The following is a 13,644-nucleotide window of genomic DNA, read 5'->3' as shown; positions in this document are numbered from 1 at the left end:
CTTACTACTTTGAGGCTGATTTATACTTTTTTATCTCACTTTTTTCCCACTAGGTTTTGCGAAGCACAGCTACGACGCTGTGTTGATCTACGTCCAGCAATCGGCTCTCTATCTTGCTGTATAAATATGGTTTTTTCTTGTATCATAGCAAGTTAGGGGGCTAGTATTTACTCACTTTTGTGAAAAACTTTCAGATTAGGTTTCTTTTTTTTTTCTAAAGATTATAGGAGATTCAGCAAATCACACGTTATTATCAAAGCGAATCAGGCAGCAAACTGTTTTTTTTTTAGTTTTGTTATGAAATCAAAGGGAACCTATATTTTTGAGTTTATTTTAACGCTGGCGATAATCAAGCGTTATCAAATCGGAATGCAGGTTTTTCCAGGTTAACAACACATAGAGCTAAATCATCTGAATCATTGGTAACAGCACGTGCGCTACATGAAAGTGCTCACATGCCCAACTTCTTGAAGATTCAAGTTAAAATACTGGTTGCTGTTACAGTACTTTACAGTATTGTATTAGTACTCTTGAAATTGCAGTGTTTTCATGGAAAAATTCAATTGTTGTTCTGCTAACTCTGCTTAGGTTTTTTCGGCTGATTTTTCGCAGCATGAACTTTCTGCATAATCTAGTTATGATTGATAAAATGGGTAGTCCTTTTATGTATAATTTCATGTTTTTATCCCATTTCGTTTAAAACGTCTATTCGGCTTTAACAGTTTCGGGCCGTTTCGCTGAAAGCAATTATTCGGCTTTTTTTGTTTTGATGCTACATTGGTATAGGCGCATCATATAGCGTTCATTGGAGGGTTATAATAAAATTTTAGTTGGGTGTGTTCAAGGTGAGGCGATGTAAAAACTTTGAGTCCTAAAGCTTTATGGCAATTTTTCGTGACAGTAATTTCGTTTCCGGTTTAAGTATCTAGATACATTTTGCCTGAATGCTAGTTTAATGCTGAAATTGGTGTTTCACGTTTCAATTGTCAAAAAATTATTTTGGGTGAAAGAGTCGCTGCTCTTTTTGCCAACAAAACTAGTTATCTTTTTGGTAAATTTAGCATTATCTGTCTTTCCGTTGTATCATTTGTAGTAATTTCATTTAGTTTCGTTCACATAGCGCCTGATGTTCGAAAATCTGAACAAAAATTGTCGATTTTTTTTTTCAGTGAGATCAATGATTGAGCGAGGAATTGTCAAATGTCATCCTTGCCACGTGTAGTACCGATAGCTTTTTCCTACAGTGCAATAAGTGACAAGCTACTGGAAAAGGTAGTGGAGAACTAGAACATTGTCGGTAGCAATGAACGGGTTGAACACTAGACGTATCTTCATGGGTCAGTTGCCGAGACACACTCGGGACTTCCACGTGAAGATAGTGTTGGACAGTTACCACTTCTCCTCTCGGGTGGTGAAGATGGGCACTGGCTATGCATTCGTGGACATCGAAGACAGACAGGGGAGGGATGAAGAGACACTTCTGCAGGTGTTGAAAAGTACGCTCCCAAATACTATTCATTTTCAATGTTGACTTTGTTTTTAATTCGAAGTTTTCGATATTTGAACTCAATTTTCTACCCACAATTGATAGCTTAGACTACCTTCATCGTAACTGATTCATTAATTTAGTTATTAATTGGTACTTTTTATTGAGTGTTTTCTTGATGATGTTTTATTTTGTTTGCTTTTTGCAAACCTAAATATATCAACGAATGGCTTCCGAGCTAATTAAAAGGTTTTTTTTTCTGTATCTGTGCTTGACTTTAACTTATGATATTGATTTTAGGTATTCATGTAGATGGTCAGAGTGTGAAGGTCGAGTTCTGTTCATCGGGTCCACGATCATACGGATCGGATAGACGGTCAGTTTGAGTCATGAAATTCCATACGTAGTCTTTGTACGTTAGTTAGTTATATCATCGCAGGAGACAAACTCCCTTGTTTGTCGCATGCTCCCCCATCAAAAATAGTATATGGTGGTGCCAAATGTATGGTGGCACAAGTTTTAGGGTCCGTCAGCTAAAAATTGATGGGTTCTTTTCCAGTTTCTCCCGTACATTTCAAGTTTTCTTACGTATTTTGATGGCAGACTGCGTAATATTACGATGTAAAAAATGAAAAAAAAAATCTGTTCACAATAGTTAGTTTGTTAAACAGGCAAACTTTCCTTACGTTATGAAATTGTTGAGATGGTGATTCAAAATGAATTCAAATGTGAGGGGGGAGTGGAAAAGAGCCAATTGATGTCTTTATACAGGGTGAAAGCGGGAACCTTAGGGTTGTCAGTGGTTCGCATTTCTGAGGGAACGGGGGTCCACTAATCTTAGGTTAACTTAGTTATCATAGCCAATCTTATTTATCATATTATCTCAGGAGACGCATAAAATATGCGAAAAACAAACAGTTTTGAAATGATTTGAAAAAGCAGAATTACAAATCAAAATCATAAAAACCTGTCACACCAATTTCGCAGCAACAGTTTCGGAAACTTTGGATGTGCCACCTACTATTGATTGATCACAAAAGAGATAAATAAATTCACAGCCTTTCGAAAACATCAATTACGTTGTCCTTATAATTTTCTACAGGTTTTTTAAAACAGAAATTTTTTTAAAAAAAGTTAGACAAGTCCAATTGAATATAGTGTGAAATCTTAAATCCAATTGAATATAGTGTAGAACCTTAATTTCAATTGAATATAGTGTAAAATCTTAAATCCAGTTGAATATAGTGTAGAACCTTAATTTCAATTGAATATAGTGTGAAATCTTAAATCCAATTGAATATAGTGTAGAACCTTAATTTCAATTGAATATAGTGTAAAATCTTAAATCCAATTGAATATAGTGTAAAATCTTAAATCCAGTTGAATATAGTGTAAAAGCTCTCGTTTTGGCATCTTGCAACAGGGTTCTAGTTATATGCTCATTTTGTTTTGAGAGCTCGTAAATCATGCCATGCGGCCGGCATGAAGTATAAATATTACTGTTCGATGGTTCTGTATTAGCTCTGAACTTTTGGTCGCATTGGTCGTACGTATCTATGCAATAATTATATTTTGTTAAGCAGTGGCTCTTGAGGTAATTTTGACGTCAAAAAGATTGTCGTTTAATTGGAAAATCTCGTATTGTTATCTCGTAATCTCGAGTACTCTTTCCGCGAATTGTATGCAACCAAATTGGGGCAAATCATTTTTTGACAACGGAGTCATATAAATGGCTTGTAAATATTTATTTTTTAAGATTAATTGCACTAAATAAAGGCGATTTTTTTAAAAGTTTTAATTCTATGCGACACACCCTGTTTAATTATGATCATACAGCGCCGTGGTGATAAGTGAAAAGAGATTATTTGAGTATAGAGCCGAGACATGTTCGTGTTTATTCAGCTATAAATAATCGTTCAAAACTTGAATCAAATTATCTGGTCAAGTTTGATTGATTTTATTTCACGTGTTTCTTCAAGTAGCTTATTTTGCATACCACTGTGTAGTTTTTTGGCCAACAGTAATTGATAAAGCACGGCAATGGTTCCAAACAAAACGAAAATAGTACAAGATTTCTCTCATTTTGTAATTGTGTTTTGCTCTGGTGTCTTTTCATTGCAGATATTCTCAATTTTGCTCAATTAAATTCACTCTTTTTTAATATTTAGTTGAATTACCTCATAACGCAAGCCTTATTAAGAATTACATTAAACGCGAGCCATCAATCTTAAACATAGTTTCACTGACTGCTGATTATACTTTTCTAGCTTGCCAAATTTTGATACTTATTGGTTTTTGTACCACCTCAAACGAACAGCTGATTTTTATAGAATCATAATCGTGTTATATTGAGGGCTGATTTCGTAGTACATTATCTTGCGTCTGTTCAATTGCATTTTGATGAGAAGATAGAGTTAGAGAACTCAACGAAGGTAGCAGCAGTTAATATAGTAGTAACAACAGTCGACGACACTTGTATCAGCGACAATGGGCGATGGAGCTGACTTCCAGACTGGCGTGTTCTCCTGCTTCTCCGACAAGACTCTCTGTCTGATGTCGTTCATGTTTCCCAATTACGTGTTCGGCAGGATAGCCGAGGTGGTGTTGATGGAGGGAGAGAACTACTACACTGGCGTTCTCAAGTACAAAGTGAGTCCCACTCAGTCTCGATTAGACAGCTACCATTTTTTGGTCGCAATATTAGATTTGTGTTTTGAAATCGAAATGTTAAAAGAACCTTTATCGTTGTGGTCAACATCAGCAAAATTGATTTCACGCTTTATGAATAAATAGCTTAACTCAATTTTAAGCCATGACTTATTAAGCTTGAATCATTTCTTTTTGAAAGCACCTGTGTATCATGCGTGTTCTTTATAAAGGACCCGTTCTTTTCAAATCTATCAATTGTTTTCAATGATTTGCTGTTTTTTTTTGCATTTGTATTCCAAGTGAAATATGCGATTTCGTTCTAAATTGGATAGTTTTCTTGAGTTGTTTTTCAGGACAACGAGTGTCCGAGAATAGTAGATTCGCTCATGTGGATGTCCATGTTCAGTGCACCGGCCCTCTGCTTCATCCGACAGAAGCTGAGGAAGCAACTCGGACACGAACAGGAGTCGAAAGAGATCGAAGACTTCATCTTCTCCTGCTGCTGTCCCTGCTGCGTCACTTACCAAATGGCTAAAGAGATGAAATTCGCGCCCCTCGCTCGAGCCTAGGAAAGTGAAAAAGCTCAAGCTAATACTTTTATGTGAATTTCAGTTTTTTATATGAGTTAAACCCTTTTGTATTGTTATTCAGTGATGACATCTTCAGAATGATTGTGAAAATGTTTTCAATTCTTGAAATGAGCAATTGTCCTAAAATTTTTTCTGAACGATCCGCATGGTTGCAGTGTCATCGCCGTAGTAATCAGATCAGCTTGAAAAAGATGCAAACTGTAAATGTGTTTAGATTTTTGTTCATGTTTCTATTATTTGTACATCAATTGCAGAACTTAAAGTTTTCGTTTTCAAGTGCTATCAATGAAATTGATAATTTAGCTTCAAAAATTGAGAATAATAGACTATTAAGGTTAAAATTAGCAAAAAAAAATAAACGTCAAGCCTCTCACTACAATGTGTCGAAAAATAATGTTTTAGCTTCTAAATTTTCTTACTTGTTGGACAAGACTTCTTAGTCTTTTTAATTACACGGATCATTATAGTAGTTTTGTCTTATCCTGCGAAGCCACTGTTTTGTAATTTAAGTTAGCAAGCCTGAATCTGCATATCAATATTTACGTGCAAGACAAGAACTTTTTTTCGAATGAGCGTTGCTTTGTTCTGATTTAGAAGAGATTTTCGGCGGTATTTGAAGATCATGAGTTGTATCCGAGGATGAATTAACTGTATCCATTTAATGAAAGTGGCCTGGTATTCATAAAAAAAGCGTGTATTTAATACATAGTGGAGCAAGGCGGTATGGAGCAATGGATTAGAAAAAAGCAGTAGCTTCCGTTCGAATAATTACATCAATCTTTCTGAACAATCGACATAAGTCTCTAAGCAAGCGAGAGCTGTTTTTTTAAGAATCCATTTTTCCCTTAAGGAGAGCTGTTTTCTTAAAGAATCTATTTTTCCCCAACAATTGGCTAATACAAACGATCATTTGCTGCATAGTATTGACAACTTAATATCTTTTCTATCTGCTGTATTGGTGACTCATTTTTGCAATCGGCCCTAGCGCAGACGCGTAGAGGTCTTACATTTCTAGACGTATCACAGATTCGTAGAAGTCTTACATACGTTTTATGCGATTTGTGTTCCTCCTCATGGAAGCTTTCAGCAATTCTTAAGATTTCTTAAGGAGAAATCAAAAGAATACAGAATCTGGGAATTAATTTCCCGATTTTTAGAAAAAGTAAAGCAATTTTCTGCTCGGGGCGGTTTTTTATTCAAACCACTTTTTCAAAAGCCTGGTCCTCGGGTATCGCTCTCTTGATCAGTTTGGGGCCAGCCGAGTGTGCACACCTGCGACGAAAATGTCTTAAACTGCTTGTTTTGTTATCCCGCACTAATGGAGAGCTGTTTTTTTTAAAGAATCCATTTTTCCCCCAACAATTGGCTAATACAAACGATCATTTGCTTGCACATTGGCTGCATAGTATTGGCAATTTAAAAACATGTGTTCTATCTGCTTTATTGGTGACTCATATTTGCAATCGAACTTAGCGCAGACGCGTAGAGGTCTTACACTCTTAGACGTATCACAGATTCGTAGAAATTGTACATATGTTTTATGCGATGATTTGTGTTCCTCCTCATGGAAACTTTCAGCAATTTTTAAGATTTCATAATGGGAAATCAACAGAATACAGAATATGGGAATTTTTTTTCCGACTTTTGGAAAAAGTAAAGAGTACATTTGCTCGGGCGGTTTTTTATTCTAACCTTTTTTTTTTACAAAAGTCTGGTCCCTCGGGTATCGATCTTTTGATCAGTTTGGGGCCAGCCGAGTGTGCAAACTTGCGATGAAAATGTCTTAAATTGCTTGTTTTAGTTTCCCGCACTACAAATTTGTTACAAATTGAATTGAGGCAGATAATTGGTTTTATTAACTCAATACACAACTCAAATTGCAACACATAATTTTTGATATTATCAGCCTAAATATCTTAGTTTTGCCAATATTTAATTTACCAAATTATCCGTAACCAATTAAAGTGCAGTCGGAACATTTAGGGCTTCGCCCTTATACGAGCAGTCTTGTCATTTCTTGAGTTGGAAAACTAGATCAAGCTCAGCGGAATGAAATAACTTAAAAAATGCGCTATTTTTTGAACAGAAATAAATTGAACAATTTTATCAGTTTTTCTTAACACAGCCAAGGATGTGTTATATTACCAGATAACTTTTTTCGAAATAACTCTCGCGTTGCCTTGTAAAGCTTTTATGGAACATTTTTTGCGTTACTTGAAGAGCATGGCTTGTGTCTGAGGCGCATGGGCGGTAGTCCCTTTAATCAATGCAGCCTGGTGTTTATAAAAAGCGTGTTTATAATGCATAGTAGAGCAAGGCAGTATGGAGTGATGGATAAGAGTGCAGTGTCGTCTGTGCGAATAATTACATCAAGATCTAGGATATTTATGGAAGGTTTCTTAAACTAGTAATTGTTTTGTGATGTATCAGGAAACTTAATTTGAAAGCGACCAGGAAACATCTATTGGCTCAAATAAGGTCATGATTTTCTCAATGGCAGAAATTTTCCTTCGGTGATTCAAATACATTCATTTTTAGTCGTGTAATTACACTTGTAAGAACAAATTTCTTGTAAGTGGGCACTAGTTTATGATATATTGAGAATTTTTCTGACTAACTGAACATATTACAAATTGGATTCCAAATTTTTTGCTTAGGATAATTTGTCAATCTCAATCTAACTAAATAATTTCAGCTCGATTTTATTTTGAGAAAAGAAACAAGACTGCTCGCATCAGGGTGACGCTTTGAGTCTTCCGACTGCCAAAAAATGACTTCTTCCGAAAATTGAAAAATTAAAAATGATAGATATCGAAAATCATCCCGCCACACGCCATTTGAAATACAAAACGATATATCTGTGATCCAAGCATATAATAATTACAACATTTATCATAACTCTCTTGAATTTAGAATAATTTCTGTGCTGGATCAATTACCCGTTAGTTCTTCCGTTAATTGCGCGTTAGTTATCCCAATTTGGAAGTTTTCAAACGCGTCAGAAGTTACCAGAAAAGAAAATTGTCATAATTGACTAGTTATAAAGACAAAATTCGCCAGAAAAAATATCACAGCTTAAATGTTTAAACAAATGTCTATGAAATAAATGCTGTTTTTTAGAAGCTATTTCCTTTTAATTCAAAGTCAAATGATAAATAGTTAGTTTTGCCGCCTCATTTTGATGGCAAGTGGGTTTGAACTCAAAATTGACTTCAAGTCTGATTTCAATTCTTTTTCGAAGTTTTCTGCATTTCGGTTATTTTGTTGCGGGTTGCATTAATTGTCCCCTTAACTCTGGTTGCGAAATGTTTTCATAATTTCCCCCTTTTGGTAAGACCAAAGCGGAACAATAATTACAAGGAATGGCTCGGTTCAAATCAATTTAGAACGATTTAATCTGCCGCTTAAGCTCTTTATAAGAACTCAAGATATCATGCGTTTTTATCCCAAATTGGCAATTTTTCTTAGCCTTCAAAACATAATCGAAAAAATATCCGTGAAAAATTACTAGTTAAAAAGTCGAAATTCGTCTGGAGAAAAAACATTCGCGCACAAATGTTCAGTTTAAGATTTTTTTTACCAGACCATTTTTTCTTATGTAACTTACAAGTTGCCGTACACAAGCAAAACTTTTTGTTCCAATTTTCTTCAGTCAATCAAATTTTGGCTTTTAAACTGAGCGTTTTTGACAATTTTATACCATCTGAAAAATATCGTTGTCCTGAGGTCACTTCAAAATTTTGTACCTGCTATCACGAATGAGGTTTTGAAACTTGCTTATTTGGACAATTTTAACACTCGCAAACTTTAGTGAGCGGAATGTAATAGTACGACTATTCTTTTTTCTACCCAAAGTCATAAATATTGGTACCACTTTTGGGGCTTCTTCACAGTTTTTTGATAGTATGTGCTTTGATTTTTGATTATTAATAAGTATACACAGTTGATGCATTTCTGATTGTTCCAATGAGCCGAAAAAAAAACCATTTGCTTCAAATATCAATACAATAACTCAAAACTCGATTTCAAGAAATTTTCCGGTTCAATATATTTCGCAAAATTTTTGAAATGCTTAAATTATACAAAATGGCTTCATGCTTTCGAATTTATTTCATGCAAAGTTAGCGTGGATGACTTCAGCTATATACCTACTTCAGTTATATTCCAAATTATTCATGACAAATTGTGTCCATTTAAATTTGGTGCTTTTTTTTGCTGCATCGCATTGGCAATTCATTAGAATATATAGCTGCTTTATTCTTGACTAGTGTTTTGTTGGCTGTTAAGCGTTCGTGGACGAGCGGGCAGAGCGTGAGACTGCAAATCACGAGGTCGCAGGTTCCATTCCGATACATAGCAAAGTTTAACAATTCGAGGCTTATTTCTAGTTTTTTCTTATTTTCTTTTTGAAATCTGCTTTTTTTGTCGCGTTCTTGCGCTTCGCCTCTGTGTCAATCTTTAACGAGCTCTATGTTGCTTTCTAATAACACGCGTAAGCAAGGAATTAAATCGTTTCAAATTGAGTGAGATGGGCAAGCAATTTTGTCTTAGTTATACGATACGAGACTCTAAAAACATCTGTTCTGTGTTTTACATAGTGTGTGTGTGTGGGGGGGGGGGGGGTATATATTCTGTTGGCGAAGTATTTGTATATATTCTGTTGGCGAAGTAGTTATTTTGACCTAATTACAATGTAATGGATTATGTTGGTTTAATTTGGGCACATTCAATGTGGCTTGGTATTTGTCAGCAAATCATTTGGTAATTGCATAGAAGAGCAAGGCGGTGTGTGGCATTGCTTAGGCATTGACGTGTAATCTGGAGTTCATACTTAGGGCAGCGTAATAGCATTGTTTTTTGTTTGATGTAGGGTGAATAATAACAAAGTGGTGGTTCACAATTTGCCGGATTCCCTGTCTCTACAAGATGTGAAGGCCTTTCTCAGCGATGTCTCCAATGGGACTATCAACGTCAAACAGTGTGACAGGGCGAACAACAAGACACTCTCCAAAGCATCATACATTGTACATCTTAATACTCCAGAAGAGGCGCAAATGTTAGTAGTGTTTCGGCGAGCTACGTTATCAAGCACATTAGTGATAATTTTCCTTAAAACTCAGGATTTGATGAAATTTTCTGCTAGATTAGTGTTAAATTTGGGTAAAAGAGGCGTAGTCAAGATCAAAAAAGGGTTGCAAGTTTGTTTTTATACGGGCTGAACTGTATTGTAAGAGGTGAGCTTTACGAAAGAATATTAAAGGATATCACTCATTTCAAATTTCCGTTACTTAGGAAGTTTTATTCGAAGCTACAATTGTAGCGCTGCAAATTTCGCATCCAATATAAGTAGTAGTTTACTTTTGAGGGAGATTATTTCGGAAATGAAGTTTGTTGGTGGTGTCTTAGATTAGGATAGCAACGTTGTTGGTGGTTGTAAGAGCAGCGTTATCCTTGTCTTTTGATGGATGCTATGCAGCATTATTAACCCAGATAATAACGGTGTCAGTCAGCAGCCTTAAAAAACTAAAGTTCAATGTTATTTCAATCAACTTAGATAAATTTCTTCGTTGAGCTTTATTTTGGTCGTTTCCTTCCGCACATAGTATTAACCTTATGTGAGTGATGTAGTTTGCTTAGAGTGTTGAACAGTGTGACCGGGGTAGTGTATGGAGATGCTACTCTGAAGGTGGTGCCTTTTGCCGAGAACCACGGAGGCAGGTACAAGTACAGGAGCAACTCTGTTAGTGACATCTCCCACGCTGCGCCCAACTCGCCCGTCTATCCTTTCCGGTGAGCACTGCTCAGTCTTTACTTTCATCATATCGAAGTTTCTACTCAGGGTCAGGAAGCAGCGGTGAAGTGGCCAAGTCTTCGCCTCTCAGAAAAGAGGTCGGTGGTTCGAGGCTCGCCATTATCCTTGTTCCTTGATTGAGGTTGAGGCAACATTACTTAGCCCACAAAAAAAACATAAAAAGACATGTAGATCTTAATTGCGGTTTTCTGTAAATGGGAGAAGTACCGTCAATTCGCCACTGATCTACGCTCTAATACCAGCATGGTCGACATTTTCTATGGAGCTATCTTCTGATTGAATGGCATAGCGATTTGACAAGCAACGAGGAATACGTTAAAGTTTTTGCCCAATCTGATCAGCAACCTACATTGTCAATTGATTGGTAAGTTACTACATTGAGTTTCAGATTCTTGGTGCCGACTCACATGATTGGTGGCATAATTGGAGTGAATGGAGCCACAATCAAGAAATTCCAAATTGAGTCTGGAGCTAGATACATCATGTAAGTGGCTCACTAGTCTCATAAATAAATTGATTCACCCCTTTCTCATCTCACATTTTTTTCTTGTAAAGTTTTTGGCGCACGATGTCCATATGTTATCAAAAATGGCATGTTGACTAATTTTGCCATTACAGCTATATTTGGTCTTCATATTTAAATTTTAAAAACATTCGTTGCGCCATAGAATTTATCAGCAAAGTAAAAAGTGCGAGCCCAAACTAGCTATCAATCAGCTTTGTTGCCATTCTAAGAATTTGAAATATTTTTTTTTTGTATATTTTAGAGTGGACGTTCAGCAGAAAGATGAACGATTTCCTGATGAAAAGGTAAGGTGTTCATTGCCGATGTTAAGTTCTCATCAGCGATTTTCAGAAGACGTCGAATGTCAAAATTCTACGCATTACTGTTACTGTTTCAGTATTTGTCCGGTGAATGTAAGATTATAATAACTTCTTTTCTGTTGGTTTAATATCATTATCATCGCTTCTGCACTTTTGAAACGGACATTTTATTCGACTCAATGTTGCTGTTTAGCCAGTGACAGTTCTGGGAAGTGCGGAATCACAGATATCAGCAATGGATAAAATACTAAAGTTCTTGGACGACTTGATCGTTTCGAGGTGGTGCAGTAAAGAAGAGCTAACAACGAAGTCAAACACATGTGTTAAAAGCAGCAGTGCAAATGTCCTAAATGGTCACGCTGAAAACGGATCCCACTCCTTAGTAAACGGAACTCATGACGAAGAGCGCTCAGAGTGCCTTAGCAATGGAAATGCAGAAACAGGCGCAATTCAAAGTCAAGCAAATAACCTCCAAATTCCAGATGTCATATCGGATTCTCTTGCCGCGACCAGCAACGAAGCTGCATCGCAAGATCACAGATCATCTAACTCGCCTTCCTTAGACTCAGGGATCAAATCAGAATCATCCGAAAACGGTTCCAGCGAGCTGCAAAGCCAAGAAGTGCCAAAAGAAACAAAGAGTTCTGCTTCTACGAAGTCAACAGCTTCGCCAGTTGAGTTCGGAACGATGACTGAATTTCGAGTGCCGTTGACAGTTAAAATTCTAACTCATGACCACTTGATTGGTAGGCTGATAGGTCGCGGAGGTTCAAACCTGGCTGAGATCAAGAAAAGCACGGAGACGAGGATAACCATTCCAAATAGTGCTCCTGGAAGTGGTTGTAATGGAAGTGGATTCCACTGCGAATCCAACGAAGGGTATGTTGTATTGAAAAGCATTATTTTTAATTAATAATTATGTATTTTTAATTTTAAATCGCAAGTGTTGCGAAGCTCTGCTTCGCCTCTGGGTAAAATTTATTTTGTCGAACAAGTGGTTTCCGTTTTTTGTCAATTCGCTAGGTTCCAGTGTTATGCTCATGTTTTTTTCGCAAATCTTCGCCTCTGGGTAACCAACTCCGATTATGCAGAAATCGTTTATTATTTTTCAACTGATTTTTTAAGTTTTTTTTGACGTGAAAGGATTATGTAAAAGCGGCTTCGCGACTCTTATCGCGTAGTTGGATCAGATTTTGGTCAGTGTTTCGCTGTGCTTTGAGAAGACTTGGAAGTTTGAGTTATGAAATTTTTTCAAACCATGTTTTTTTTTACCACTGCCCAAATTGGGTATCAATTCTAATTTAATGCTGATAGTTGTCGGTTTTGATTTTTTTCTCAAAGTTAGCTTCCTTCTATACCATTCAAGACAAATGTAAAAAGTGTTCCTAGGCCTAATTTTTTACACTTCTTACTTTAATTCCATCGACTTCGCGGCTTTCGTCCTATTTTCTAGCGTCCAACAATATGCATGTGTTGTATCGATAGCGGCAAATAACGGTTCTCCTAGGTTCATTTACACAGTAAATGAAACTTAGTAAAATTAAAAGTAAACTTAATAAACTTATTAAATAGTGTCTTTAGAGAGACATGTACTGCGAGGGGTAGCCGTGTGTGACCCCCAATGGTATACATTATTGGAGCCAGCTGTCTTCATAAACAGACACAATCCCTGACGTACAATAACGGGAAAAATTTCAAAGCCCAATGAACCTCTATCGGCGGACTTTCCTTGAACCTCAACGCCAGGAATCCCCTCAAGGTAGTCCAGAATCTGTTCAAAAATCAAGGCGTACTTCGACAACGCAAAGATATTATCATCTGGCACGATATTATCAACAATAGCATCACCGCCCACTCAAGCAACTATTGTCCAATTCGAGACATATACCGACCCCTTAGTCCTCGCAAACTTGCTAGGACTCTCGAAAACCTCAAGAAAAATTACAGTATTAAAGCAGTTGTGTACACCCGAAGGCAAGGGACTCCAGGCGTCTCAATCGCTTTGAGAGATAGTGGAATTCTGATCCTACAAGTACGGAAAAATCTGCTCCTGAGAAAAGAAAAAAGAAATCCCGAGCTTCCATACGAACTTACCCGAATCCACCCCCAGACAGCAATTGACCATCAACTGGTTTCAAGAGTTCTGCGCAACAGTCATAACTTACGTGGACTTGTTTGCAAGAAACGATCAAAGAAGAAGAAGATAAACAAAGCACAGAAAGACAGACAAAAGAAAAGAGAGGGGAAACCAGTTCAAAGAAAAACCAGGAAGAGAAGGAAAG

The 13,644-nt window shown here is 36.7% G+C and overlaps 3 protein-coding genes across 4 annotated transcripts in view; all 3 read left to right on the top strand.

Annotated features, from left to right (window-relative positions):
• Positions 1-1,173: 1,173 nt before the first annotated feature.
• Positions 1,174-13,644, top strand: part of LOC134842553 (insulin-like growth factor 2 mRNA-binding protein 1) — an 81,984-nt gene continuing 69,513 nt past the window's right edge. For both annotated transcript variants that reach the window (XM_063858946.1, XM_063858945.1), the window contains exons 1-7: positions 1,174-1,496; positions 1,787-1,862; positions 9,596-9,781; positions 10,363-10,515; positions 10,926-11,021; positions 11,305-11,347; positions 11,556-12,241. In XM_063858946.1, coding sequence (XP_063715016.1) covers positions 1,304-1,496; positions 1,787-1,862; positions 9,596-9,781; positions 10,363-10,515; positions 10,926-11,021; positions 11,305-11,347; positions 11,556-12,241 — 1,433 coding nt within the window. In that variant the 5' untranslated portion in view covers positions 1,174-1,303. The remainder of the gene's footprint in view (positions 1,497-1,786; positions 1,863-9,595; positions 9,782-10,362; positions 10,516-10,925; positions 11,022-11,304; positions 11,348-11,555; positions 12,242-13,644) is intronic.
• LOC134841512 (uncharacterized) lies at positions 3,525-4,992 on the top strand. The gene is made up of 2 exons (XM_063857541.1): positions 3,525-4,135; positions 4,489-4,992. Exons 1-2 carry the CDS (start codon positions 3,974-3,976, stop codon positions 4,702-4,704), a joined length of 378 nt encoding a protein of 125 aa, XP_063713611.1. The 5' UTR covers positions 3,525-3,973; the 3' UTR covers positions 4,705-4,992.
• The window catches only part of LOC134842554 (choline transporter-like protein 2), a 546,776-nt gene continuing 546,049 nt past the window's right edge, over positions 12,918-13,644 (top strand). Inside the window, exon 1 of the mRNA XM_063858947.1 lies at positions 12,918-12,934. The gene's annotated coding sequence lies outside the window, so the exon portion shown is untranslated. The remainder of the gene's footprint in view (positions 12,935-13,644) is intronic.

This window comes from Symsagittifera roscoffensis, chromosome 3, assembly GCF_963678635.1.
Source record: "Symsagittifera roscoffensis chromosome 3, txSymRosc1.1, whole genome shotgun sequence".
NCBI lineage: Eukaryota > Metazoa > Xenacoelomorpha > Acoela > Convolutidae > Symsagittifera > Symsagittifera roscoffensis.
The sequence above is the reverse complement of the archived record's forward strand: the minus strand, read 5'-3'. Positions and strand labels throughout refer to the sequence as shown.